This window comes from Helianthus annuus, chromosome 12, assembly GCF_002127325.2.
Source record: "Helianthus annuus cultivar XRQ/B chromosome 12, HanXRQr2.0-SUNRISE, whole genome shotgun sequence".
NCBI classification, from domain to species: Eukaryota; Viridiplantae; Streptophyta; class Magnoliopsida; order Asterales; family Asteraceae; genus Helianthus; species Helianthus annuus.
In genome coordinates this window covers 35,665,328-35,692,556 of record NC_035444.2, presented here as the reverse complement: position 1 = coordinate 35,692,556, position 27,229 = coordinate 35,665,328, and the positions used below count along the sequence as shown (strand labels likewise).

Below are 27,229 nucleotides of genomic sequence, written 5' to 3'. Positions count from 1 at the left end.
GTGAATACATGTTGGTTATTTGGTTTGATTAGGGATGATACAGTGTTTAGGAGTAAAAACCTAGACAATAACATGTGAAATTATGGCTAATTCCTGAAATTCTCATGAACACCATGAAGGTGATTCATGGGTTTTGTGGAAAACTAGTAAACACTAGGGTTTAGAAGGATTATTCTAGTGTGATTTGGTCATAGAAAGCAATTTCAGAAATTATGATGTTTAAAAGTTACATGAAAGCTTTATTGATGAATAAGTTTAGCTAAATAGCAAACTATGAACTTGAAACATGAATGATATAAAATTCTGCCCGATAGGTGTTCGCATAAATGCCTCAAAGAAGACTCAAATCTGAAAATTTGAGTTAAACCGTATGATTGTGATGTCTAGGCAAAATATGCGAATTGTGAATTAAAAGGAGTTCTAAACGTGTTTTCTTGGAACTCAATAGGCAAAGAATCCGGATCGTCAAGCGGACAAGCCGGAGCGGATACGCGTTTGAAGGGTGTGCTCTAAAGGTACGCGACTTGTCGTCTCGTTACATTTATGTTGATAAGCCTAGTCGTAAATACGTTAATGTTGTTATAGCAAAAATAGTTGCGTTTGGTGAGCCTAGGAAGTGATGGAATTCACTCGACAAACCAAACGGGTTAAAATAAATAGTTGGGTAATTATGGTTAGAAAGCAATGTCGACGAATTATGAAGGTATGTAACTTGACCCGTTACATTTATTAGATTTGATGATTTTAATGTGTAACTGAATCTTTGGATAAGAGTTGTTTTGAAATAAGCGATGAAGTCGTATATTGATTGATTGATTAAATTCGGTTGGTACTCGTTGGTAGTCGTCATAGAGGAGGACTCCTTAGACGAGCCAAACGGGTCAAATAATCAAGTAAAACATGATTAAGGCTCCGGAATATGAGGGAATGTTCTTTGATTTTGCTTAAAATATAACATGTTTGAGTCACTAGAATCTGATGTAGTGATTTGTTAGAAAAGTAAATTCCAGGAGTTGGGTTTGAGTGAAATGAACAAAACAAACAAGACATGGAATTTCCAGATACCACCGTAAATTACGGTAGTACCGTAATTTACGGTAAAGATCATATATGTTACGGTGTGGGTCTCCTGGTTTACGGTGACCAGAAACCTCCAGGTCTCACCGTAAACTACGGTGATACCGTAATTTACGGTGGATCCAGAATAACTTATATATTTTGTTATTTTTTTTATGTGATGTCAAACCTTGGAATTATGTTATATCATATCGTTAAAACTAATGATTTTAACGGTTTTGATCATAGGTAACAAGATGGATCTTACGGATGGCGATCAAGCACATGATGAAGAACCGAACACTACATTTTGAAGCTTCCGCAATGTTTTAAATCTTTAGTAGTATTACGTATGGGTTGTAAACATTATTAAACTACTTTTGAAATGTTTTAACTTAGTCACTAGTTGACTAAGGTTGATGTACTTATGAATTCCGTTAACGAATACTTTGTCACTTAGTCAATATTTTAGATAAGATGGTGTATTTTACTATTAAAATCAATTGAAAAAAAAAATTTTAGGGTGTTACAATAAACAAATAGTGGATGGCATCAAGGCAAGGCTAGGGACCGCGCGTAGGGGATGGGTAGACGAACTACCTAGCATCTTATGGGCCCATCAAACCATGCCAAAAACCAGTACAGGCGAAACCCCATTCAGCCTTGTATATGGATCAGAAGCAGTAATACCGGCAGAAATCGGCCTCCCATCACCGCGTATGATCGCCATGGAAAAACAAGATAACGAACGCGAACGAAGAATTGATCTGGAACTTCTCGAAGAAAGGCACGAGAACGCCGCCATTGCAGAAGCCAGGTATAAATCAAAATTAGGGAAATACTATAAAGCGCGCGTACGCGTGTGCACCTTCGTTCCACGAGATTTCGTCCTGCGCGACAACGAAGCGTCCAATACGGAAAAGCCAGGGAAACTAGCACCTAAATGAGAAGGACCATACATCATCCACGAAGTCCTAGGAAAAGGCGCATATACCTTAAAAAGGCTTGATGGAACAGATGTGCCCCGCACCTGGAACGCGCAACAACTGCGCAGGTGCTACATGTAACCAATCAGGCCATCTCACGTAAAAAGCCTGACACATGCGCAGGCAACATAATTATTCTAATTATTCACTTTATATCCATTGGCCCCACGCCTTATCAATACAAAGCTTATCCTTATATGTTTTATGGTTTATTACAAAATGCATGTAATTCCTTTTGGTACGCGCGAAAACTGTGACAACTCGAGTTTCCGACTTTCAATTTCGCATTTATTGCACGTTGACTTTGACTGTTTGGTTGTTTGATTGGTTTAACTTGTAACTGTACGATTGGATTATAAGTGAAATGAATGTTGAATCTCTATGTGATGAATATGTGTGAGTAATTGATCGCATGAACTTGTATCTGTTTAAGAGTTTGAACCAACCCGACAAAACAGATTTCTGTTTCGCCATAAGCGTCTCCACGAAACAAGTGTGTGTTTCGTCACACACTTCTTTGACGAAACAAGAGTGTGTTTCGTCGGCCCGGTTCATTGCAAAGCCCAGTATGGGCCCAAACTTTTATGCGTACGTATATATTAGATTAGGGGAACGGTTATGAAAACTCTAAAACCCTAGACTCCTTCCCTATTGACACCAGCCTTGTGACTTCGTGAACCCCAAAGAACGATCAAGATTTCTTCCTTGATTCATCGTGGTTAGTGCAAGTCTTTATCTGATTTTGTGTTTCAAAAACGATTATTTGAATATTATGCTTGCATGTTGTCTGTGATGAGAATTGATATGATAGTTGTTGGCTGCTATGTTTCCTTTTCGGTCCAATAACATCTCTTGCATTAGTATTGTTATTACAATTGTCCTTTACAATATTCCTTGATAATTATTGTTTGTGTATAGTAGTCAACCCACCGAATTGTTTGGCCCAATAACACCAAGCGGTGGTTATTAAGTGTCGGCCATTATGCTTTGAATGGCATGTGATCTTATGGAATATTGGGTAAAAGTGGCCGGCCATAATTGATTTGATTTGTTATAAAGAGATGGTGGGTATCATGATATCTCATAAAATGGCGGCTTAGTAGACTACAAAACAATTAAACAAAGTCAGTAACAACAGTCCTAGGGATATGTGGCGATCAAGAACTCATTTTTGTCAAAGGAGATGCCAATCTCCGATTGGTGGGGATGGGCGGCCCAATGATGGGCATTGGCGGTTGTAGCGGCCCAATAACAAGTGAATTCTAACCGAATTATTTTAATTATTATTATTGTGGCTGTTGTGTTGGGACGAAACTAATATATCGACGGATCACCGGTTGACAAGACCGACTTGGCGAAACAAAGGTGTTTCGCCAAGACCCATTACGACGAAACAAACTTGGCGAAACAGAAGTGTTTCGTCGGAGTGGGGTCACGACGAAACAGGGGGCGTTTCGCCGACTGGGTAATCTGCACAGTAACTTGGTTAATTTCTTTTAAAAATTAACTGGAATTATTAACAACTGTTAGCTGATATGCATGACTTATATGAACTTGAATACGTGTCTTATGTTATTCGTGATAGCTAGACCAACACTACTGTGATTGTATATGCTTACATGGAATTAGTGAATATGAACAGATTATGTATACGTGCGTACTCTAGGACTTGATTGACTAACTGTGAGCACATAACGCACCTGCAGTTTTCATGGATTTAATGAACAGAGTGTGCAAGCCTTACCTAGACAAGTTCGTCATCGTTTTCATCGACGACATTCTGATCTACTCCAAGAGTCAGGAGGAACACGAGCAGCATCTACGACTTATCTTGGAACTTCTTCGAAAGGAACAACTGTACGCCAAGTTTTATCAATGCGACTTCTGGCTTCGTGAAGTCCACTTTCTAGGCCATGTGGTAAACAAGGATAGGATTCATGTTGATCCCTCCAAGGTAGATTCGATCAGAAACTGGCCTGCACCGCGTACACCAACGGAAATACGCCAATTCTTGGGTTTGGCGGGTTATTACAGACGGTTCATCAAAGACTTCTCAAAGATTGCACAGCCGCTTACGCTACTGACACAGAAGGGTGTCACTTATCGTTGGGGTAATACACAAGAAACGGCTTTTCAACACCTAAAGGATAGGCTCTGCAGCGCACCTATTCTCTCATTGCCAGAGGGCACAGACGATTTCGTGGTCTACTGCGACGCGTCGATTCAGGGTCTTGGTTGTGTATTGATGCAAAGGGATAAAGTTATTGCTTACGCTTCACGCCAACTTAAAGTTCACGAGCGGAACTACACTACGCATGATTTAGAACTTGGAGTTGTTGTTTTCGCGCTTAAGATATGGCGACACTACCTGTACGGTACCAAGTGCACTATTTACACCGATCACAGGAGTCTCGAGCATATTTTCAAGCAGAAGGAATTGAACATGCGACAACGCCGATGGGTCGAGCTACTCAATGATTACAAATGCGCTATCAAATACCATCCAGGCAAAGCCAATGTTGTGGCTGACGCTCTCAGTCGAAAAGACACTACGCCCAGACGCGTACGGGCATTGCAACTCACAATCCAGTCCAGTCTTCCTGCACAGATACGGGATGCTAAAGTAGAAGCATTAAAACCAGAAAATGTCAAGGCTGAAGCCTTACGCGGATCAAGGCAGCGATTAGAACAGAAGGAAGACGACACGTACTACGTAACGGGACGTATCTGGGTTCCACTTTATGGCGGTTTACGAGAACTTGTGATGGATGAAGCACACAAGTCTCGCTACTCGGTACATCCTGGTTCAGATAAAATGTACCACGATCTCAGAACAACGTATTGGTGGCCAAGCATGAAGGCCCTCATCGCAACTTACGTCGGCAAGTGTTTGACTTGTGCGAGAGTCAAAGTCGAGTATCAGAAACCATCAGGCCTACTTCAGCAACCAAAGATACCACAATGGAAATGGGAAGAAATTTCCATGGATTTTGTCACTGGCCTACCTAGATCTCAGCGGGGTAACGATACTATTTGGGTGATCGTGGATCGACTCACCAAGTCTGCTCACTTCTTGGCTATCAAAGAAACAGACAAGTTCTCTACCTTAGCAGACATCTACTTGAAAGAAGTCGTTTCGAGACACGGAGTGCCAACTTCTATTATTTTGGATCGTGATGCACGATTCACCTTAGAACTGTGGCAAGCAATGCACAAATCTTTCGGCTCACGGCTAGACATGAGCACAGCATATCACCCTCAGACGGATGGGCAGTCTGAGCGCACGATTTAAACCTTAGAAGACATGCTTCGGGCATGTGTTATCGATTTCGGCAACAGCTGGGAAAAACATCTCCCGTTAGTGGAGTTTTCGTACAACAACAGTTACCACACTAGTATACAAGCCGCTCCATTCGAGGCATTATACGAACGTAAGTGTCGGTCACCTCTCTGTTGGGCAGAGGTGGGGGATAGTCAAATCACAGGTCCAGAAATGGTAGTTGATGCTACTGAACGGATTGCGCAAATACGACAACGCATGGCGGCGGCTCGTGACCGTCAGAAAAGTTACGCTGATAAGCGCAGGAAACCACTCGAGTTCCAAGTTGGGGATCGAGTGCTACTCAAAGTCTCACCCTGGAAGGGTGTGGTTCGTTTTGGCAAACGAGGCAAACTCAATCCGCGGTATGTCGGACCATTCGAAATCATTGAGAAAGTAGGCAAAGTGGCCTACAAATTGAACCTACCTGCAGAACTCGGTGCAGTTCACAACGTTTTCCATGTGTCGAATCTGAAGAAGTGTTTGTCAGATGAGACCCTCATAGTTCCTTTGAAGGAACTCACTATCGACGAACAGTTGCATTTCGTCGAGGAACCTGTTGAAATCACGGACCGGGATGTTAACGTCCTCAAGAACACTAGAATACCTCTTGTTCGAGTTCGGTGGAACTCCCGTCGTGGCCCAGAGTTTACCTGGGAACGAGAAGACCAAATGAAACTCAAGTATCCCCAGTTATTCGAAAACCATGCAACCACTACTGAGGCTGAAGCTACTACAGAATTTCGGGACGAAATTCCAAATCAACGGGGGGATGATATGACACCCCAGGAAAACCAATAAACGATACAACTTACCTGGCTTCCTCAGTAACCGCATGCCAAATTTTGAGACGAAATTTCTTTCAAGTTGGGGATAATGTGACAACTCGAGTTTCCGACTTTCAATTTCGCATTTATTGCACGTTGACTTTGACTGTTTGGTTGTTTGATTGGTTTAACTTGTAACTGTACGATTGGATTATAAGTGAAATGAATGTTGAATCTCTATGTGATGAATATGTGTGAGTAATTGATCGCATGAACTTGTATCTGTTTAAGAGTTTGAACCAACCCGACAAAACAGATTTCTGTTTCGCCATAAGCGTCTCCACGAAACAAGTGTGTGTTTCGTCACACACTTCTTTGACGAAACAAGAGTGTGTTTCGTCGGCCCGGTTCATTGCAAAGCCCAGTATGGGCCCAAACTTTTATGCGTACGTATATATTAGATTAGGGGAACGGTTATGAAAACTCTAAAACCCTAGACTCCTTCCCTATTGACGGCAGCCTTGTGACTTCGTGAACCCGAAAGAACGATCAAGATTTCTTCCTTGATTCGTCGTGGTTAGTGCAAGTCTTTATCCGATTTTGTGTTTCAAAAACGATTATTTGAATATTATGCTTGCATGTTGTCTGTGATGAGAATTGATATGATAGTTGTTGGCTGCTATGTTTCCTTTTCGGTCCAATAACATCTCTTGCATTAGTATTGTTATTACAATTGTCCTTTACAATATTCCTTGATAATTATTGTTTGTGTGTAGTAGTCAACCCACCGAATTGTTTGGCCCAATAACACCAAGCGGTGGTTATTAAGTGTCGGCCATTATGCTTTGAATGGCATGTGATCTTATGGAATATTGGGTAAAAGTGGCCGGCCATAACTGATTTGATTTGTTATAAAGAGATGGTGGGTATCATGAGATCTCATAAAATGGCGGCTTAGTAGACTACAAAACAATTAAACAAAGTCAGTAACAACAGTCCTAGGGATATGTGGCGATCAAGAACTCATTTTTGTCAAAGGAGATGCCAATCTCTGATTGGTGGGGATGGGCGGCCCAATGATGGGCATTGGCGGTTGTAGCGGCCGAATAACAAGTGAATTCCAACCGAATTATTTTAATTATTATTATTGTGGCTGTTGTGTTGGGACGAAACTAATATATCAACCGACTTGGCGAAACAAAGGTGTTTCGCCAAGACCCATTACGACGAAACAAACTTGGCGAAACAGAAGTGTTTCGTCGGAGTGGGGTCACGGCGAAACAGGGGGCGTTTCGCCGACTGGGTAATCTGCACAGTAACTTGGTTAATTTCTTTTAAAAATTAACTGGAATTATGAACAACTGTTAGCTGATATGCATGACTTATATGAACTTGAATACGTGTCTTATGTTATTCGTGATTGCTAGACCAACACTACTGTTATTGTATATGCTTACATGGAATTAGTGAATATGAACTGATTATGTATACGTGCGTACTCTAGGACTTGATTGACTAACTGTGAGCACATAACTTAGCATACCGAGCAAACCAAGGTAAGTTCACACTCTTACTAAGGCATGGGATTCCCGGGTTAGGGAATGGGATTGTTGATGAATTGAACTTGCATGGTTATGGGAAATACTACTAGACTAGTGATACCTGGGGATACCCCCACTACTCTTCGCACACATGCCTGTAATGGCCGCGATACTGATACTGTTCTTCGCACACATGCCTGCTATGGCCGCGATACTTATACTAATCTTCGCACACATGGCTGGAGGGCCGCGATACAAATAAACTAGTCTACAATACATGGGAAACCCCCACTAATCTTCGCACACATGCCTGGAGGGCCGCGATGTAATTGATAACGAAAGACGGGTTACTAAACAAACAAACGATTTATGAAACAAACATTATTACTAAACAACCCACTGTGAACTCGCTCAACTAGTTGTTGACTCTCTGTTGCATGCCTTGCAGGTCGTTAGGTACACTAGGAGCTTGCACTGGGAGGCGCGGTCGTTGTGGACAGGGATTGTGAATGCTTTGATTTATGACATTACATACTTATGATTATGTTGGGTTTACTTTTATGCTTCCGCTAAACATTAGGATTATACTTGTGTTTTGAAACACCTTTCATATTGGTTTGGTTAAATTACATTTGCGTTTGCTATTTACATTTAATGTTCAATATGATTGGTGGCTTGATCCTGGTCATTCACGCCTCCAAGCGGTGATACTCCGCGTGTGGATTCTGGGGGTGTGACAAAAACACTATGGTAAAACATTGTAAGTCTCATGAACGGTCTAAAGGGTACAAGTCCCGCATACAGTCCAGGCCTACGTTCACACATGAGCTCAATACCATCTTTATTGGCTTTACCTAAACAAAGTAATTATACACATGCAACATATTGTAATTCAAACACAACTTATATTTAATCACTGGCGCACCACGCGCAATAACAAAAAAAAACCCATATGCACAGCAGTGCATCGAAAAGTTACTTGTGCAACAAAGCACATTAACAAAATATACAGAACACGACAGTGTATCAAAACATTAGTGACAAAATAAAAAAACTAAACATCAGGAAACATATCCAACACATCCAATGCGGTGTGCAGTACTTCACCATACCAGGCAAAAGGATGAGGATCAACAATCCAGGGGTTTGCACCTTCCCCATCACCCGTAGCAGAAACAATCATATGCACACCAGTCGGAATCTCGGCCGGAGGGGCTAGGCAAGGACCACGGCGACGCCGTTGGTGCACTATTGAGCAACGAACTCTCTAGTCAACCGGAAAAGCTTGAGTTACAGCATGTGCCGACAGCCCGGTAACCCCTTCGTTATTCTCATCTGCAGAACGAGAGGGAGCATGATTCCTTGAAGACACAGGAAGAACAGTACCATGAACACCTCCGTTCCTGGCAACAGTTTCGATTGACAAGCCCGAAAGGAGAAGCAGAGCTTCAGCAGCATCGAAAGCCTTTAGAATTTCGGAAATCCTCTGAGATCGAAACCTTCGCCTAGCTCTCATTTTTTCCCAAATTTGGAAAAATATCAACACACTCTATATAAATATATAGCTGGGAAGAGCTAATGTCAGCATTGAAAAAGGGAGCTGACAGAAATCGTGATGATTAAGTGTCAAATCACCTCCCTTAGAAACGGCGCTGCCACTGCAACCGCCATATCCCATTAAATACTTTCTGACAATGTCCGCACACATTCCCAAGACTACAGTTCAGTAAGAAGACAAAAGGGTAATACACATATGCATTTTCCATTTATGGGTGACGTAACAACAATAAACTCATGATTAAAAAACTCCTTCGCTCAAGTGAACAGTTCGAAATGAAATAAATAATACAAATATCTTCTCCAAGAAGATTTCCATTTTTTCAAAACGTACGAAAACTCTACAGCAAAAACACCCATCTCTCATAGTCCAGTGCTCCACTTATTTGCATAAGAGCAACATTAGACTAGGGGGACTTGAAGGGGTTAGGTCCAAAAAACCTTGCTTCAGGTACTTGGGACCATACCATAACCCCGTTAAAAAGCCCTCTTTAGACCTTGCGCGGCCGTGCACTGGTCCTACAAAGAGAACTTAGAAAGAAAAACAGTGTTCAACATCTGCGCGCCAAAAGGAAACTAACAAATCCCTGCGCCAGTTTCCACAGACAGATAGGATCAAATCCTAGCAACTCTTCCGCATAAATAATAATCCAGACTTGGATAAAAGTAGTTTCTCTGTTACCATACAATTGACATAAAGAAGAGCCACACAGGATTACAACTGTATTCTTCTAGAAGGCTCCATCGTGCGCCACCATTCGGTTATAACCGAATGGCCATGTGGCATCATCCCAGCTTCCTTCAAAGTCACAATGATGGCACGGAATTGAGGGGAGATCTACACTTGCCCACTTTCCACGTGGCAACACCCTAACTGTTGATCGAGATCACGATCCGTGTGCATACACACTCGTTAGCGATTAACGGAGGGAAAAAATAACCGCTCATGGAAAAAGCACTTTCCGTCAACTTTTCATCAACAGGTTTTCCCTCCCAAACTTCGGCTTTAAATAGAAGGATAATTCAGGTATAATTCTCAAGTTACATTCACTTCACTCTCAATTCTTCTTCTTCGTCAAAACCTGTACTTATTCTCACGCCAGAGGGTGGTCACGAAGAGAACCTCCATTCTCCCTGTGGCGAGTCTAACGGTTGTTTGTTTTGCAGAGGTTGTCAGAGGATGAAGATCATTCACCCCCGAATCGAACGAGAAGACCTAACCCTTTTATGCAGATTCAAACCCTCTGGTTCAGTTGATTCCGGTCAATTAAATCAGTGTTTCTTCAAAAACAAATCCTTGACACCGTCTAATGCTACATTTTGTAGTAGTTTGTGGGAATGCTATTTAAAATAGGTTTTGGGGATATCTTTTTCGGGAGAGAATTCGTATGCACAGCCGATATACGTGAACATTAGAACAAATTAGTATTACTATTTAATCTCTCAAAGTTGTTGAATGATGTCGGAGCGGTGCGGGATGACAATCAATACTGTGAAGACAATCATGAGCGGTTAGGCTCTTCGTGGCTTCCTCCAGGCGGACGATTCAATTAGGTTTTTACGTTTCTCAGTTTATACTCAGGTTTGGATGTATTTTTGACTTAGACAACGTTGTATGAATACATTGATATGTCGATTTATTTTGTCACACCCCCAAAATCCACCTGCGGATAACACCCGCTTCGAGGGCGTGACTGACCAGGATCCAGCCACCAATTATACTGAATAATTAAATTGATAGCAAAAGTGATACTTACTAACCATAAGATTAGCAAATATTAAGTTCAGAGTTTAAGGTTTCAAGTTCAAACAGTAAATAAGTAGCGGAAGCATAAGTAAACAGTTTTAAACAATGTTCATGAGGTAAGCATGATAAATGCCCAACACACGGGCAGACGACCACTACACATCCCCAAGCGGCTGCTCCAGTCACTGGCCACCTGCAAAGCATGCAGTAAGGGGGGGGTCAACAATAATGCTGAGTGAGTTCACTAGTTGTCCAGTTTTAATTACCAAAAACTCGTTTCACCAGTTAATTTATCCGTTTATACATGCCATGGGGAGCTACCCCAAAAGTTAGCGACTAAACTGTTTTTCCAATACCGAACACTAGGTAACCGTTTGCGTCTCCGCAGGATGCCCCGATGTCAATGTTCTATCATCATTGACGGATGCCTGAGTACATTAGTTCACGACCGATCCCATACCATGGCACGGTGTGAGGTTGGTAAAACCTAAATAGCGCTATCAACTAATAACCCGTTCGCCTGGCCCCGGCGACTAATCGGTATTATGTAGTAGGGACTTGAGTGATAGAGTTGCGTTTAGTGCCGTTTGGTTGCATTCCGTATAAACAGTAATTAACTAAAAGGTTTCCCAATGACAAGGGAAGGAAAAGTAAGTTGGTTCCCAATAACTAGGGAAGGAATGTAAATGGTATCCCCTTTACAAGGGGATAGGATTGTTTTAGTCTCGTGTCCCAAACCACCGGGACGCATGCTTTTAAGTTGTGAACTCACCTTGGGTTGCTCGGTAGATATTTTTACCCGGTCAAGTATGTTGGTCACCACGTCCTAGCATGGTTACCAAGGATGGGTCAAGTCGGGTACAAGTAATACATAGCGAACACGTATAGCAAACACATATAGCAAACACGTATAACATGCGAATACACAAACAGTTGGGTTATTGGGTCAGCCCTAACATACAATCACATAGCCCAGTCAACAGAAAGTCCAATCAGTCAAAGCCCAATAACACCAAAGTAGTCCAGTCGAGACAAGGGTGGTTGCGACTCGCAACCGAGATTACGACTCGCAACCGAGGTCTCGGTTCATCACGTTTTGGTTACGAGTCGCAACCAGAGGTTACGACTCGCAACTAGCGGTTCCGACTTAGCAGCAGTGGTTACGACTCGCAACCGGATTCGATACGCGTTGATTGCGACTCGCAACCGGGAGATCTCGACAAGACTTGATGTGGTCTCGAGTCGCAACCGAGGGTTCTGACTCGCAACCGCCGTTGCGTGCACCTGAATCCTTCTAGAACCTGTGCAGTGTACTATCCAATGGTATTGTATTTTCATGTAATTTGTGTACTATTCCCACTAACATGTTTTGTTGTCTGAACATACACCAAAACAGATCAAACAAGCAGAATTTCAAATATTCATCATGTTCATAACATATTCAAATTGTTCATCAAATCACCGAATGTTCATCATGTTTTAGACTATCCTTTAACCGACCCAAAACAAGTATTTTCCACCTTTCATTTGCAATAACACTGGCATTTCTAGCAGCCCTACGTTACACACATCCAAAACATTCGAAGCATGCCAAGTTACCCAACTAGATTTCATACTTGATCCTATTTCTAGCATGTATGACACAAGAACATATAAACACATAATATTCACCCTAGCTTATATCTATATCATTTAGTTATTTCAAGTCATGCATTTAGCTCACACAACACATTGTTTGATTTGTCATAACAATCTATCACCCTTCAAACAAAATAAACCAACATCCAACTACTCAAAATAGTTTAAGCATCAAGAACCATCATTTTGAGGCAAACAACTATAGTATACTAACCGGTTAGATGTAAGGGTGTGAAGATCCGATGAACCGACTTTCGGGTGGTGATCTTGAGCTCGATCCGGGGGTCTTGGTGTCTCCGGTTGGTTCCGAGTAGGAAGAGGAGATGAAAGGAGGTTGATGATCTTAGGGTTTTAGGGTTTAGTGAGAGGAGATGAGGGTGAAAAATGGAAAAAGGGTGTGAGGGTTGGGTTATATAGGATCTCGAGTTGGGGTTAGGGGGTTCCGGGTTGGGTTCTCGGTCACAAGGCCCTAACCGGCCCAACTGCTACTGTTCACTCGAGACCGAGCATGGTCTCGAGTCGGGTTTCGGCTCCTATATATATATAACACACACACATATATATATATATATATATATATATATATATATCTATACATACACATATGCACCCAACACGTAATAACAAGCAATTCATAATTTTTCACTTAATAGTTTACGTACACACATGTTACATCGAAAGGTTGTCCGGGAAAATCCGAAGTGTCACATTATCCCCAAGTTTTAGGAACTTTCGTCCCGAAAGTTAAGGCAGCCACTGTCAAGCTAGCGTAAGTGAAAGCGTTTCAACGGGGTGTCACATCATCCCCCCGTTAGTTTGGAATTTCGTCCCGAAATTCGGCTGTAGCTTCAGTGCTGGGGTTTTCGTTTGGAAACAGCTGGGGATACTTGTGCTTCATCTGGTCTTCCCGCTCCCAGGTATACTCTGGGCCACGTCGCGAGTTCCAACGGACTCGTACAAGAGGTATCTGGCTACGTTTGAGGATTTTGATCTCTCGATCCGTGATCTCAATCGGTTCCTCAGTAAAGTGTAGCTGTTCATCAATAGTCAGTTCCTTGAAAGGAATTACGAGCGTTTCATCTGACAGACACTTCTTCAGATTTGATACGTGAAATACGTTATGTACCGCACTCAGTTCTTCAGGCAGGTTCAATCTATAAGCAACCTTACCGATTTTCCCGGTAATTTCGAATGGTCCGATGTATCGCGGATTAAGCTTGCCCCGTTTACCAAAGCGAACCACACCCTTCCAGGGTGAGACTTTAAGTAGAACCCGGTCACCGACCTGGAATTCCAATGGTTTCCTACGCTTATCAGCGTAACTCTTCTGACGGTCACGAGCTGCCGCCATGCGTTGTCTGATCTGGGCAATCTTTTCCGTTGTATCAACCACCATCTCTGGGCCCGTGATTTGACTATCACCGATTTCCGTCCAGCAGAGAGGTGACCGGCATTTACGACCGTACAATGCCTCAAAAGGTGCTGCCTGAATACTAGTGTGGTAGCTGTTGTTGTAGGAGAACTCTACTAGCGGTAGATGCTTCTCCCAATTCTTGCCAAAATCGATCACACATGCTCTAAGCATGTCTTCTAGGGTTTGGATGGTGCGTTCAGACTGTCCATCCGTTTGCGGGTGATAGGCGGTGCTCATGTCCAAACGTGAGCCAAAGGATTTGTGCATAGCTTGCCACAATTCCGAAGTAAAACGAGCGTCTCGGTCGGAAATAATTGAGGTTGGCACCCCGTGCCTCGAAACTACTTCCTTTAAGTAAATCTCCGCCAAGGTAGAAAACTTGTCTGTTTCCTTAATAGCCAGAAAGTGCGCGGACTTGGTCAATCGATCTACTGTTACCCAAATAGTATCATTTCCGCGTTGAGACCTAGGTAGCCCTGTAACAAAATCCATGGAAATTTGCTCCCATTTCCATTTCGGGATTTCCGGTTGTTGGAGTAGACCTGCTGGCTTCTGGTACTCTGTCTTGACTCTTGCGCAAGTCAAACATTTGCTGACGTATGTTGCTATGTGGGCCTTCATGCCAGGCCACCAATATGTAGTCTTCAAGTCGTGGTACATCTTGTCCGAACCAGGATGTACTGAGTAGCGGGACTTGTGGGCTTCGTCCATCACGAGTTCACGTAAATCTCCATAGAGAGGGACCCAAATGCGCCCTGTCACATAGTAAGCGCCATCTTCCTTCTGTTCTAGTCGCTGTCTCGATCCTCGCAAAGATTCAGCCCTGATGTTTTCCAGTTTCAATGCTTCAACTTGAGCATTTCGGATCTGGGTAGGGAGGTTAGACTGGATGGTAAGTTGCAACGCTCGCACGCGCTTCGGTACAGTGTCCTTTCGGCTGAGGGCGTCTGCCACGACATTGGCCTTGCCCGGATGGTACTTGATGGCGCATTCGTAGTCATTCAAGAGTTCGACCCATCGACGTTGTTGCATGTTCAATTCCTTTTGCCTAAAGATATGCTCGAGACTCCTGTGATCGGTGTAAATGGTGCACTGGGTACCGTACAGGTAATGTCTCCATATCTTAAGAGCAAAAACCACTGCTCCTAGTTCCAAGTCATGCGTAGTGTAGTTTCTTTCATGCGTCTTGAGTTGTCGAGAGGCGTAGGCAATAACTTTCTCGCGCTGCATTAACACGCAACCGAGCCCATGAATAGACGCGTCGCAGTAAACCACAAAGTCGTCAGTGCCTTCAGGCAACGAGAGAATAGGAGCGCTACAGAGGTTATCCTTAAGCCTCTGAAAAGCAGATTCCTGGGCTTCATTCCACTTGTAGGCGATGCCTTTCTGAGTAAGAGTCGTGAGGGGTTGTGCAATCTTTGAGAATCCCTAAATGAATCTGCGGTAGTAACCTGCTAATCCCAAGAATTGGCGAACTTCAGTGGGAGTCTTAGGCGTAGGCCAGTTCTTTATTGATTCGATCTTAGCGGGGTCGACGTGAATTCCATCCTTGTTAACTACATGGCCGAGGAAATGGACTTCTCGAAGCCAGAAGTCACATTTAGAGAATTTGGCATACAGTTGCTCATTGCGAAGGAGTTCCAGAATAAGGCGTAGGTGTTGTTCATGCTCCTCTTGACTTTTTGAATAAATCAGGATGTCGTCGATAAACACAATCACGAATTTGTCGAGGTAAGGCTTACATACGCGGTTCATAAGATCCATGAACACCGCTGGCGCGTTGGTCATTCCGAAAGGCATAACGAGAAATTCATAGTGACCATAACGGGTCCTAAACGCAGTCTTGGAAATATCTTCGTCACGTACTCTCAGCTGATGATAACCTGACCGTAGGTCGATCTTAGAATAGTAGCTCGATCCTTGCAGCTGATCGAATAGGTCGTCGATGCGCGGGAGAGGGTAACGATTCTTGATGGTAACCTTGTTCAGCTCACGATAGTCGATGCACATTCGGAATGTGCCATCCTTCTTCTTGACAAAGAGTACTGGGGCTCCCCAGGGTGATGAACTAGGACGGATAAATCCTTTATCCAAAAGTTCCTGTAGTTGCGTAGAGAGTTCTTTCAGTTCTGCAGGGGCTAGACGGTATGGTGCACGAGCTATGGGTGCTGCTCCGGGAGCTAGCTCGATTTGAAATTCGACCTGACGGTGGGGAGGGAGTCCAGGTAGTTCCTCAGGAAATACCTCGGGATAGTCTCGTACTATAGGAAAATCTTCAATCCTCTTTTCCTTTTCGTGAGTATTGGTGACAAGTGCTAGGATTGCGGTGTGCCCTTTTTGTAAACACTTCTGGGCTTTCAGGAGCGAGATAATGCCTGTGACTTCTCCACCTTTGTTGCCTTGGACGATGAGGGATTGACCAGAACGACGAGGTATACGAACTGCTTTCTCTTGACAGAGGATCTCAGCGCGATGTTTGGATAACCAATCCATACCAATGACGACATCGAAGCTTCCAAGTTTGACGGGGAAAAGATCGATACTAAACGTGTGGCCAGACAATTCTAGTGTGCAGTCGTGGATCATGTGCGTGGCCTCGATGTTCTTACCATTAGCTATCTCGACGATGTGCTTAGAACTTAATAATGCGGGCGGGTGCTTAAGTTTCTTACTAATGCGACGGGACACATAACTGGCATCGGCACCGGAATCAAATAACACAGAAACATAACGATCATCAAGTAGGAACTTACCCGCCACGACGTTGGGGTCGTTCCTTGCTTCTCCAGCTCCAATCACGAAAGCTCTTCCCCTTGCATTCCCAGCATTGTTGTTTTGCTCATTGTTCCCAGCTCCCTGATTATTGTTGCGGTTCTGATTCAGTTCAGGGCAATCCTTTCGCATGTGCCCTGTTGCCCCACATTTAAAACACGCCCGGTTGTTTCGCTGCTGCTGTTGATGTTGGGGTTGTTGCTGATTCTGTCTTGCTGGGAACTGACTTCTACAATCCTTGGCTTCGTGCCCCATCTTGTGGCATCGCTGACACTGGCCCTTGTTACATGCCCCATTGTGGTGCCTGTTACACTTGTTGCACTTAGGGTAGCTTCCCCGGTAGCCACCCTGTTGCTGAGTGCCCTTGTTGTTGTCAGTTTTCCTTTGCTGAGCTGGGGCTTGAGTAGGGTTAGCATCCTTGCCCTGATTTCCATCCCACTTTCGTTTGCCATCACTGGAAGTTCCTTCCGCAGCACTGATCCTTTTGGGCAACCTGCCCTCCTCCACAGCCTGGTTGGTGAGTTTGTGGGCAAGACGAACCACGGGCTGTATGGCAGTGAGGTTGGCCGAGGTTACATGGCTCCTGATTTCCGGGACTAAACCCTTGATGTACAATTCGATCCTTCGGTACATGGGTCGGGACATGTTTGGACAAAGAGCAGCATAGTCGTTGGACAGCTTGGTGTAGGTCTCAATCTCTGACCCAACCATCTTGAGTTCATAGTACTCGTCCTCGAGTTTGTGGATGTCATCCCTGTGACAGTACTCTTCCTTGATCATATCCTTGAAATCTTCCCATGCAGTAGCGTTAGCAGTTTCCAAACCAAGCATTTGAATTTGCGCCTTCCACCATGAAAGTGCGCTTCCCTCTAGAGTACCAGTAGCAAACTTCACCCAATTAGCAGGGGGACACTCGCAGACAGCGAAGACAGCTTCGACCTTCTCGATCCAGTGCAGGAGACCTATGGCACCCTCAGTGCCACTGAATGGAAGAGGCTTGCAATCCATGAAGGTCTTGAAGGTACAGACACGTGGTTGCACAGGCGCAGGCTGACCTGTTGTGAGGAGTGAAGCGAAACAGGTTTAGAGGCGAAAAGACGATGTGGCGGTAGGATCTTAACATCCTAAAACAACGAGCTTACCTATAGGGTGAGCTGCGAAAGCTGCAGCCACTGTGTTGAGCAGGTTAGTGAACTGAGCCTGAGTCATGTTGACGTTTCCTCGTCCGCGTCCACTCATTGTCTTCATAACCAGAAAACATAGTATGAGTGTGGTGTCGTAACATAGCGAGAAAGAGATAGAAGAGAGAGGGCGTATCTATCTAATCAGGCAAACTAGTACGTATAGCAAAGCAGAAAGCATAAGACAAATAAGCAAATAAATATGGGTCCGAGCTATGAGGTCAGAGAAGTCGAGCCTTGCACTTGGAGTGTAGTGTCGTCACGAGTCACGGGTTATAGTCTGGTTTTTCTCAAAAAGATTTTCCCCTTTTTAAAACCAAGTTCACTATAACCAATGGCTCTGATACCAATCTGTCACACCCCCAAAATCCAACTGCGGATAACACCCGCTTCGAGGGCGTGACTGACCAGGATCCAGCCACCAATTATACTGAATAATTAAATTGATAGCAAAAGTGATACTTACTAACCATAAGATTAGCAAATATTAAGTTCAGAGTTTAAGGTTTCAAGTTCAAACAGAAAATAAGTAGCGGAAGCATAAGTAAACAGTTTTAAACAATGTTCATGAGGTAAGCATGATAAATGCCCAACACACGGGCAGACGACCACTACACATCCCCAAGCGGCTGCTCCAGTCACTGGCCACCTGCAAATCATGCAGTAAGGGGGGGGGGGGTCAACAATAATGCTGAGTGAGTTCACTAGTTGTCCAGTTTTAATTACCAAAAACTCGTTTCACCAGTTAATTTATCCGTTTATACATGCCATGGGGAGCTACCCCAAAAGTTAGCGACTAAACTGTTTTTCCAATACCGAACACTAGGTAACCGTTTGCGTTTCCGCAGGATGCCCCGATGTCAATGTTCTATCATCATTGACGGATGCCTGAGTACATTAGTTCACGACCGATCCCATACCATGGCACGGTGTGAGGTTGGTAAAACCTAAATAGCGCTATCAACTAATAACCCGTTCGCCTGGCCCCGGCGACTAATCGGTATTATGTAGTAGGGACTTGAGTGATAGAGTTGCGTTTAGTGCCGTTTGGTTGCATTCCGTATAAACAGTAATTAACTAAAAGGTTTCCCAATGGCAAGGGAAGGAAAAGTAAGTTGGTTCCCAATAACTAGGGAAGGAATGTAAATGGTATCCCCTTTACAAGGGGATAGGATTGTTTTAGTCTCGTGTCCCAAACCACCGGGACGCATGCTTTTAAGTTGTGAACTCACCTTGGGTTGCTCGGTAGATATTTTTACCCGGTCAAGTATGTTGGTCACCACGTCCTAGCATGGTTACCAAGGATGGGTCAAGTCGGGTACAAGTAATACATAGCGAACACGTATAGCAAACACATATAGCAAACACGTATAACATGCGAATACACAAACAGTTGGGTTATTGGGTCAGCCCTAACATACAATCACATAGCCCAGTCAACAGAAAGTCCAATCAGTCAAAGCCCAATAACACCAAAGTAGTCCAGTCGAGACAAGGGTGGTTGCGACTCGCAACCGAGATTACGACTCGCAACCGAGGTCTCGGTTCATCACGTTTTGGTTACGAGTCGCAACCAGAGGTTACGACTCGCAACTAGCGGTTCCGACTTAGCAGCAGTGGTTACGACTCGCAACCGGATTCGATACGCGTTGATTGCGACTCGCAACCGGGAGATCTCGACAAGACTTGATGTGGTCTCGAGTCGCAACCGAGGGTTCCGACTCGCAACCGCCGTTGCGTGCACCTGAATCCTTCTAGAACCTGTGCAGTGTACTATCCAATGGTATTGTATTTTCATGTAATTTGTGTACTATTCCCACTAACATGTTTTGTTGTCTGAACATACACCAAAACAGATCAAACAAGCAGAATTTCAAATATTCATCATGTTCATAACATATTCAAATTGTTCATCAAATCACCGAATGTTCATCATGTTTTAGACTATCCTTTAACCGACCCAAAACAAGTATTTTCCACCTTTCATTTGCAATAACACTGGCATTTCTAGCAGCCCTACGTTACACACATCCAAAACATTCGAAGCATGCCAAGTTACCCAACTAGATTTCATACTTGATCCTATTTCTAGCATGTATGACACAAGAACATATAAACACATAATATTCACCCTAGCTTATATCTATATCATTTAGTTATTTCAAGTCATGCATTTAGCTCACACAACACATTGTTTGATTTGTCATAACAATCTATCACCCTTCAAACAAAATAAACCAACATCCAACTACTCAAAATAGTTTAAGCATCAAGAACCATCATTTTGAGGCAAACAACTATAGTATACTAACCGGTTAGATGTAAGGGTGTGAAGATCCGATGAACCGACTTTCGGGTGGTGATCTTGAGCTCGATCCGGGGGTCTTGGTGTCTCCGGTTGGTTCCGAGTAGGAAGAGGAGATGAAAGGAGGTTGATGATCTTAGGGTTTTAGGGTTTAGTGAGAGGAGATGAGGGTGAAAAATGGAAAAAGGGTGTGAGGGTTGGGTTATATAGGATCTCGAGTTGGGGTTAGGGGGTTCCGGGTTGGGTTCTCGGTCACAAGGCCCTAACCGGCCCAACTGCTACTGTTCACTCGAGACCGAGCATGGTCTCGAGTCGGGTTTCGGCTCCTATATATATATAACACACACATATATATATATATATATATATATATATATATATATATATATATATATATATATCTATACATACACATATGCACCCAACATGTAATAACAAGCAATTCATAATTTTTCACTTAATAGTTTACGTACACACATGTTACATCGAAAGGTTGTCCGGGAAAATCCGAAGTGTCACATATTTGAACTATTTGCATGTGTTTTGAGTTCTTGCTTTACAACTTGTTCCGTTGATGACACAACCAACTTGTTGAGTGACAAAGAGTAGGTTGACTCACACTAGTAAATAGGGTTAATCAAATTATAAAAGATCTGATGACAAAGACCTATTTTTGATTACCATATTAAATTAACCAAATTTCCAGCATCATGTCTATGTGGTGTCCAATTAATGATTAAACTGAGTTTGGTGTGAACCTAGAATCTGAAACTTGGAGGATGTTATCTTTATCTCTTGTGACTTTCATTGGATGATTGATTTCTAGATTTTCAATTAAACTTTGTTTTTATGATTTTTATTAACCGGTAAATCTTGACCACTTGTGTTGATTTTGTGAAACATTTATTATATTTGAATTGTTTGTCGTTTATCAAGCGTATTGGTGATTTCCTTGCATCGCTAGCGGTTTGGTAAATTGGTGGGTAATTGGTATAATCAAACGTGTTATTAGGTTATATGGTGAGTCTTAAAAACTATCCCTAATAATTCCAAGGCCATGTCTATGTGGGAGTTGCTTTTCTTTAATATATAATAATTCTCTAGTTTAACACTAACCACAAATTCTCCGTTAATACGATAACCTACTTACGCTATCTACTTAGTTTAATTAGGTTTTTGCATGACCCTTACGACAGTCATCAGGACTCTGATAAGCAAACGGGTCAAAAGCGTTTTGGGCTTCCGTAGGATATTCGTATACACCTGGTGCAACCATCGTGGGAGCTTGTGGCAATGAAAAAAATTGTGGTGGATAGTCGGGTTGGGGTTGGGTGTTGTAAAAACCCGTTTGCGGAAAAAATTAAGGTGGGAAGTTGGGTTGGTACACATTTGATCCGCCTCGCCTACTTTGCGAGCCACACCTTCTCGTATTCGAACCCGAACTCGATACTTTTTTCTTGTCATCGCTCTTGTTTTATCTATCCATAGTGTGCTTGCGAATTTTTTAAATTAGGTGAGAACTTTTTAGAATTGGGTGAGAAATTTTTAGAATGGAATAATATTTATAATGGTGTTTATTGGTTTTTTTTTTTTTATAAACAAACTTTCATATAGCCCTTCACACCCCCCAATCTTCAAAAAAATTCTCCAAACGGTCAAATCATCCCTTCCCCCAAGCGGCAACAACTCCCCATTCCACTACTCCCCGCGCGGCATAGAACGTTGGCGCGGAGTTTGCCGATCGGCAAAGGGTTGCCGAATCCCCTTGTCGCGACCACCCATACACCCTAATGATACACAGATGGGAGGGGAGAGAAGTTAGATAAAATGTTGTAAACTGTAATAGTTCGGTTGGCATTAACTATTCATCGAAATAAATTGCAAACGAATATAAACAACAGCAGCTTTTCTAATGTATGTTGTGCCGAGACATAATTTATTCAGTAAAAAAAGAAGCTAGCATGCTATTAGTGACTTTTAATTATATTTTAAATGAAGCTTCTGGAGATAACGGCGCCATAGCACCTAGACATGGTGGTCTATGGGGGCCAAATGTTATCAAGGTTAACCACTATTCATAAATCATTTGTAACAATATTAAATTTGAAGTGTGTTGATTATCATAAATCATTTGTTACAATATTAAATTTTAAGTGTGTTGATTATGAGTAAATCATTTTTAATTTCTTTAGTCTGTATATCTTTAAAAAATTCTATTGGTTTGTTCTTATTTTCTTTTTACACTAATCTGTTTAGTAGCCAAAGGTACACTACCGATTAACGTAATTCAAACAAATTTGAAGGCTAAAACTAATAGAATTTATTTGAGTATATATTGTCATATTGGGTTTAGGAAATTGAACGTCTTGAACTTGAAACATTTTGGCTAAAAGAAAATTCAAGGTGGAACTTGGTGTTTCAAAAGCCTGATGTTTATGGGATTTGATCCATCTGATTTCTTTTTAAACGCAAATATCAGTTCCGCTATACTTTACACCAAAATAATTGTGATACTCGAACCAAAATCTCTTCTCTATGAGGTTTGTGCCTCTACCAAGTAGACTAGCCCCATATTACACATTAAAGTTCAATGAGTTTAACGAGCAATTTTGGAGTTTCATGTCATTTGGGTTCTAACCTCGTCACGATATTAACACCACGTTCGTATGTATGCATGTATGGTTTAATATTATATATTATGGTCAAGTTTGGTTAGTATTTAAGGGGATAACTATAGTCAGTTATGCGCCCTTCATTAATAACCACTTTGGCATGCAACAAACATCATCACTCAATAAATACCACTTTTCTTCATCATTTTGTCATACGATTCAGAAAGTTATCCCTCAAGATGGAAGCAAGTGGAGCAGGGTTTGGTGTGGCAGTAATAGTGATAATATTGGGGTGGTGTTCATGGAGAATGTATAACTTTCTTTGGTTAAAACCGAAGAGGACCGAGATGTTTTTAAGAAATCAAGGCCTCAAGGGAAACTCATATAAATTCTTTTTGGGTGACTTCAGAGAGATGGTGAAGATGGTTAATGACGCCAAGACCAAACCCATAAATCAAAAGAGCGATGCAATTCCCCGAGTCTTGCCCTTCGAGCATAAGTATCTTAGTGCATATGGTAGACTTTCTCCACCCTTATATACTATGTTCATACTTTTGTACTAATCTAGATTTTTATCTATAAACATACCATTTGTTTAATGTGTAGGCAAAAACTTCTTCACTTGGTTGGGGCCTGTACCTGTGGTGCATGTAACTGAACCGGCTTTGGTAAAGGAGGTCTTGACTAATAGCTATGAATTTCAAAAGCCAAGGGGAGGAGACCCTTTGTTTAAGTTGCTAATCACAGGTATAGCATCCTTTGATACTGATGAATGGAGCAAACACAGGAGAATCATCAATCCTGCTTTTCATGCTGAGAAGCTCAAGGTTTGTAGTTATTGTCTGATTAATTATGTCTCTCTTTTCATTACAAAAAAGTCACTCAAAACTTATTTTTATTCATTAAGGTTACGTGTAGAACTTAATTCAAATTGGTGAAAAATAATCACGAAATAATTTCAATATTCATATATGTTAGTGATGCTACATTTAAATAACTTTATTATAATACACATAAGAAGCATAAGAGAGTAATTTTACAAAATTAATTGAAAGTTTTAAAACATATATTGACTTTTAAACCAACTTTCCCTATTATTTTTAAACAGACATTACTTTTACATACATTAATACTTTTTTCAAAAGTATTACACCATAAACCGAGCATTCTATTCTCTTTAATTTGTGTATGATAACACTGTATTTTGTTCTCAAGATAACTTTCTCTATGTGTATATAACTCCTAATAAAGGTTGTGTGACTTGAGACATACAAAAAAATCTTGGTATGACTTGAAAGAACACATATAACACTTTATTACTATTAGGTGAAAGTTTCCCTTTTAACCCTTACATAAAGAAATTTGAATAAATCATTAAATGATAACAATATTGTTTTCAGAGTATGGTGCCTGCATTTTATAAGTGTTGTGCTGAGATGATCAACAAATGGGATGATATATTAAAGAGCAAAAGCTCTGGTGAAGTTGATATTGTGCCTTATATCAAAAGAATGTCATGTGATGTAATTTCTAATAATGCATTTGGTAGTAGCTTTAACGATGGTCAAACTCAAAGAATATTTGATCTGCTAGCCGAACTAGTAGATTTTGTTGTCAAGTCTAAGCAAACAGTCTACATTCCTGGATCAAGGTGAGTATGTTTTTTGAAACATAAATTCTAAACTTGTTTCCAGTTCTAAATCTTTATATATACTTTATGTTCCTGTTGTAGTTTGTTACCAACAAAAAGAAATTTGAGGATGAAGGAAATTAAGCGTGAATTAACTGGTATGATAAGGAATGTCGTTGAAGAACGACTCACCGCAGTGAAACAAGGGGAACCTAATAAAGAAGACTTGTTGGGCATACTACTAGAATCTAATAGTGAAACAATAAAAGAACATGGGAACGAAAAATCTGGATTAAGTATTGATGAAATTATCGAAGAGTGTCAACTTTTCTACGTTATAGGGCATGAGACCACGGAAAATTTTATTATTTGGACTATGGTGTTGTTGGCTCAACACCCAGAATGGCAAACCCGAGCTAGAGATGAAGTTGTACAAGCTTTTGGGAAGAAAACACCAGACAGCAGAGATGCGTTGAATCGATTAAAAACCGTAAATGTTTTCTGACTGGAAAACAGATTCTTTTATACAGGGTTGTGATAAACGTACCCAACTCCCGACCCTCCCCATCTTTACTTGTTATACTTGATTCAAGTTTCCAAATCACTAATGTTCCCCATTTTCACATTTAAAAGACAATCCCCTTGATATGTTCACAGGGGAGTATGATATTAAATATAATGGGTCGGGTACGTTTAGCCTAACTCCTTTCTTATATACTAATAACAAAGCTTTATTGTGTTTGTAGGAATCTGATAATTCCATGATTGTCTACTTTTTCAGCATATGTGATGAATTTAGTTCTTAATAGTATTTACTTTTTGTGTTTTGCAGCTTAACATGATTTTGAATGAGGCGCTAAGACTTTACCCACCGGCACCAATAATGCCACGCATGATATATCAAGACACGAAATTAGGGGACATGACATTACCTGCTGGAACTATCATAAACTTGCATATAATGCTTATGCACCATGATCGTGACTTATGGGGTGACGATGTGAAGGAATTCAAGCCTGAAAGATTTTCCGAAGGTGTTTCAAAGGTGACCAAGGGTCAAACATCTTTCATTCCTTTCAGTACAGGTCCACGTATATGTCTTGCACTAAATTCTACTATGTTGGAAGCAAAAATGGTACTCGCAATGACTCTACAACACTTTCGCTTTGAGCTCTCGCCATCATATTCGCATGCCCCCTACGTCTACGTCGCTCTTGAACCTCAGTTTGGGGTTCCTATGATATTACATAAACTTTAAATGATCTGAACCAAATCAGATGCGCTTGTTTCTATTTTGTTTTGTTTATGCTACGCGTTAAGTATAATAAGTTGTCTTCTTAAATAAAAGTTAATTTTGTGTAAGTTCAAATTATATTTATGTTCATGGTTTTCTCACAATGTGGTCAAGACTAAATAGCGGCATGTGGTTTGCCTAGTTATTAAAAGATCTTTAATAAAATTAAGTTACAACTGTCATTAATAGGATAATTAATTCTACCATAAAATAAGATGAATTGACTAGTATGTAGTTTTAATTATTAACTACTGGTATCTCCTCGCGCTCTGCGACGGGAGTTTCGCCGGTATTGGTTCGGCATGTATCATTACTGGAATTTAGTCGGTATCGGTTTGATTCGTTACAATACCAGCACCCGTAGCAATGGAGATAAAATGAAACCCAAATGCTCAACACGTGTGTTTCTTATAGCTAGGATATGTTTGGGATCTAATAAAACAAGAAAAAAGAATTTCGCAGGTTTTCAGTTGGCATCGCTTCGTAGAGTTACAGTATCAGTATAATACCTGCACTTGATCAATTTGAAAAATATCACTACTTTTGGACCCATTTTCCTTTCCATTTGACTAAGTTGACTTGCTAACTCTCATCTGGGTAAAGTATATATTGGATCCACCAACACAACTTAGAGCAATTTGTTCCCAATTCTAGACTTTAAAAGAAAAAATGAATGGCAGCAAGTATAAATTGGATCCACAAAATAAACTGTTTATTACACCCCTGCATTTTTCATCCATTTCAGCATAGCAATGAGATTCCTACATACTATTTAAGTTTTTTTTAACCGCAAATTATCAACATTGACTCATTGCACCCCCTATTGGAGGCTCGGTCCCACTAAGGCCAGACGGTCGTTCATTACAACATGACCCACGCTGGCACAAAGAATGACACAACGTTCAACGTTGAACTAGATAAAACCCCTGAAAGACTACCAGGCCAATTGAGTGTCCCCATCCAAAGTGCAATGGGTAGGACTCGAATCCGAGATTCAGGGTAAAATCAGGATGCCTCAACCATGTTACCATGGCATCATTGGCACTATTTTCCATAGTAACATAACAACTTTTTTTTATCACTCGTTCTATACGGCTACTTTATGATAGAAGTTGGTTCTAATTTATATGATTGTAACTCTTCAATAGGCGCATCCAAGAACACACACCGTCACACCAAATACAAAATTTTGAAAACAGAGAGGAATTGAAAAGTTATTCAAAGACATAGTCAATGCCCCAAATCAGAAGTAAAACCAAAGCTTACATTTCATAAAACACTTAGCCGGCATTAACGACCCAGCATGCTATTAATAACTGTTTAGAACAAACAACTAAGAAACCAAAGAGGTATTACCTACCTTATGTCCTATTTCCCCAGCTAATTTGACAGATTATTATAGTAAAGTTG

At 41.5% G+C, this 27,229-nt stretch overlaps 2 protein-coding genes across 2 annotated transcripts; both read left to right on the top strand.

Annotated features, from left to right (window-relative positions):
* Positions 1–684: 684 nt before the first annotated feature.
* On the top strand, positions 685–2,003 carry LOC110892759. Its single transcript, XM_022139909.1, has 2 exons — positions 685–703; positions 1,579–2,003. The coding sequence occupies exons 1-2, from the start codon at positions 685–687 to the stop codon at positions 2,001–2,003; spliced, it is 444 nt and encodes a 147-aa protein (XP_021995601.1).
* Positions 2,004–23,113: 21,110 nt separating this feature from the next.
* Positions 23,114–25,894, top strand: LOC110894724 (cytochrome P450 CYP72A219). Its single transcript, XM_022141957.2, has 5 exons — positions 23,114–23,411; positions 23,502–23,722; positions 24,296–24,546; positions 24,628–25,015; positions 25,358–25,894. The coding sequence occupies exons 1-5, from the start codon at positions 23,135–23,137 to the stop codon at positions 25,781–25,783; spliced, it is 1,563 nt and encodes a 520-aa protein (XP_021997649.1). The 5' UTR covers positions 23,114–23,134; the 3' UTR covers positions 25,784–25,894.
* Positions 25,895–27,229: the final 1,335 nt, after the last annotated feature.

Excerpts from the sequence above, each read along its gene's own strand:
- LOC110894724 (XM_022141957.2), top strand. The coding sequence starts at position 23,135 with ATGGAAGCAAGTGGAGCAGGGTTTGGTGTGGCAGTAATAGTGATAATA. Across the intron at positions 23,412-23,501 it reads TAAGTATCTTAGTGCATATG|GCAAAAACTTCTTCACTTGG; the intron begins GTAGACTTTCTC and ends TTTAATGTGTAG. Across the intron at positions 23,723-24,295 it reads TTCATGCTGAGAAGCTCAAG|AGTATGGTGCCTGCATTTTA; the intron begins GTTTGTAGTTAT and ends TATTGTTTTCAG.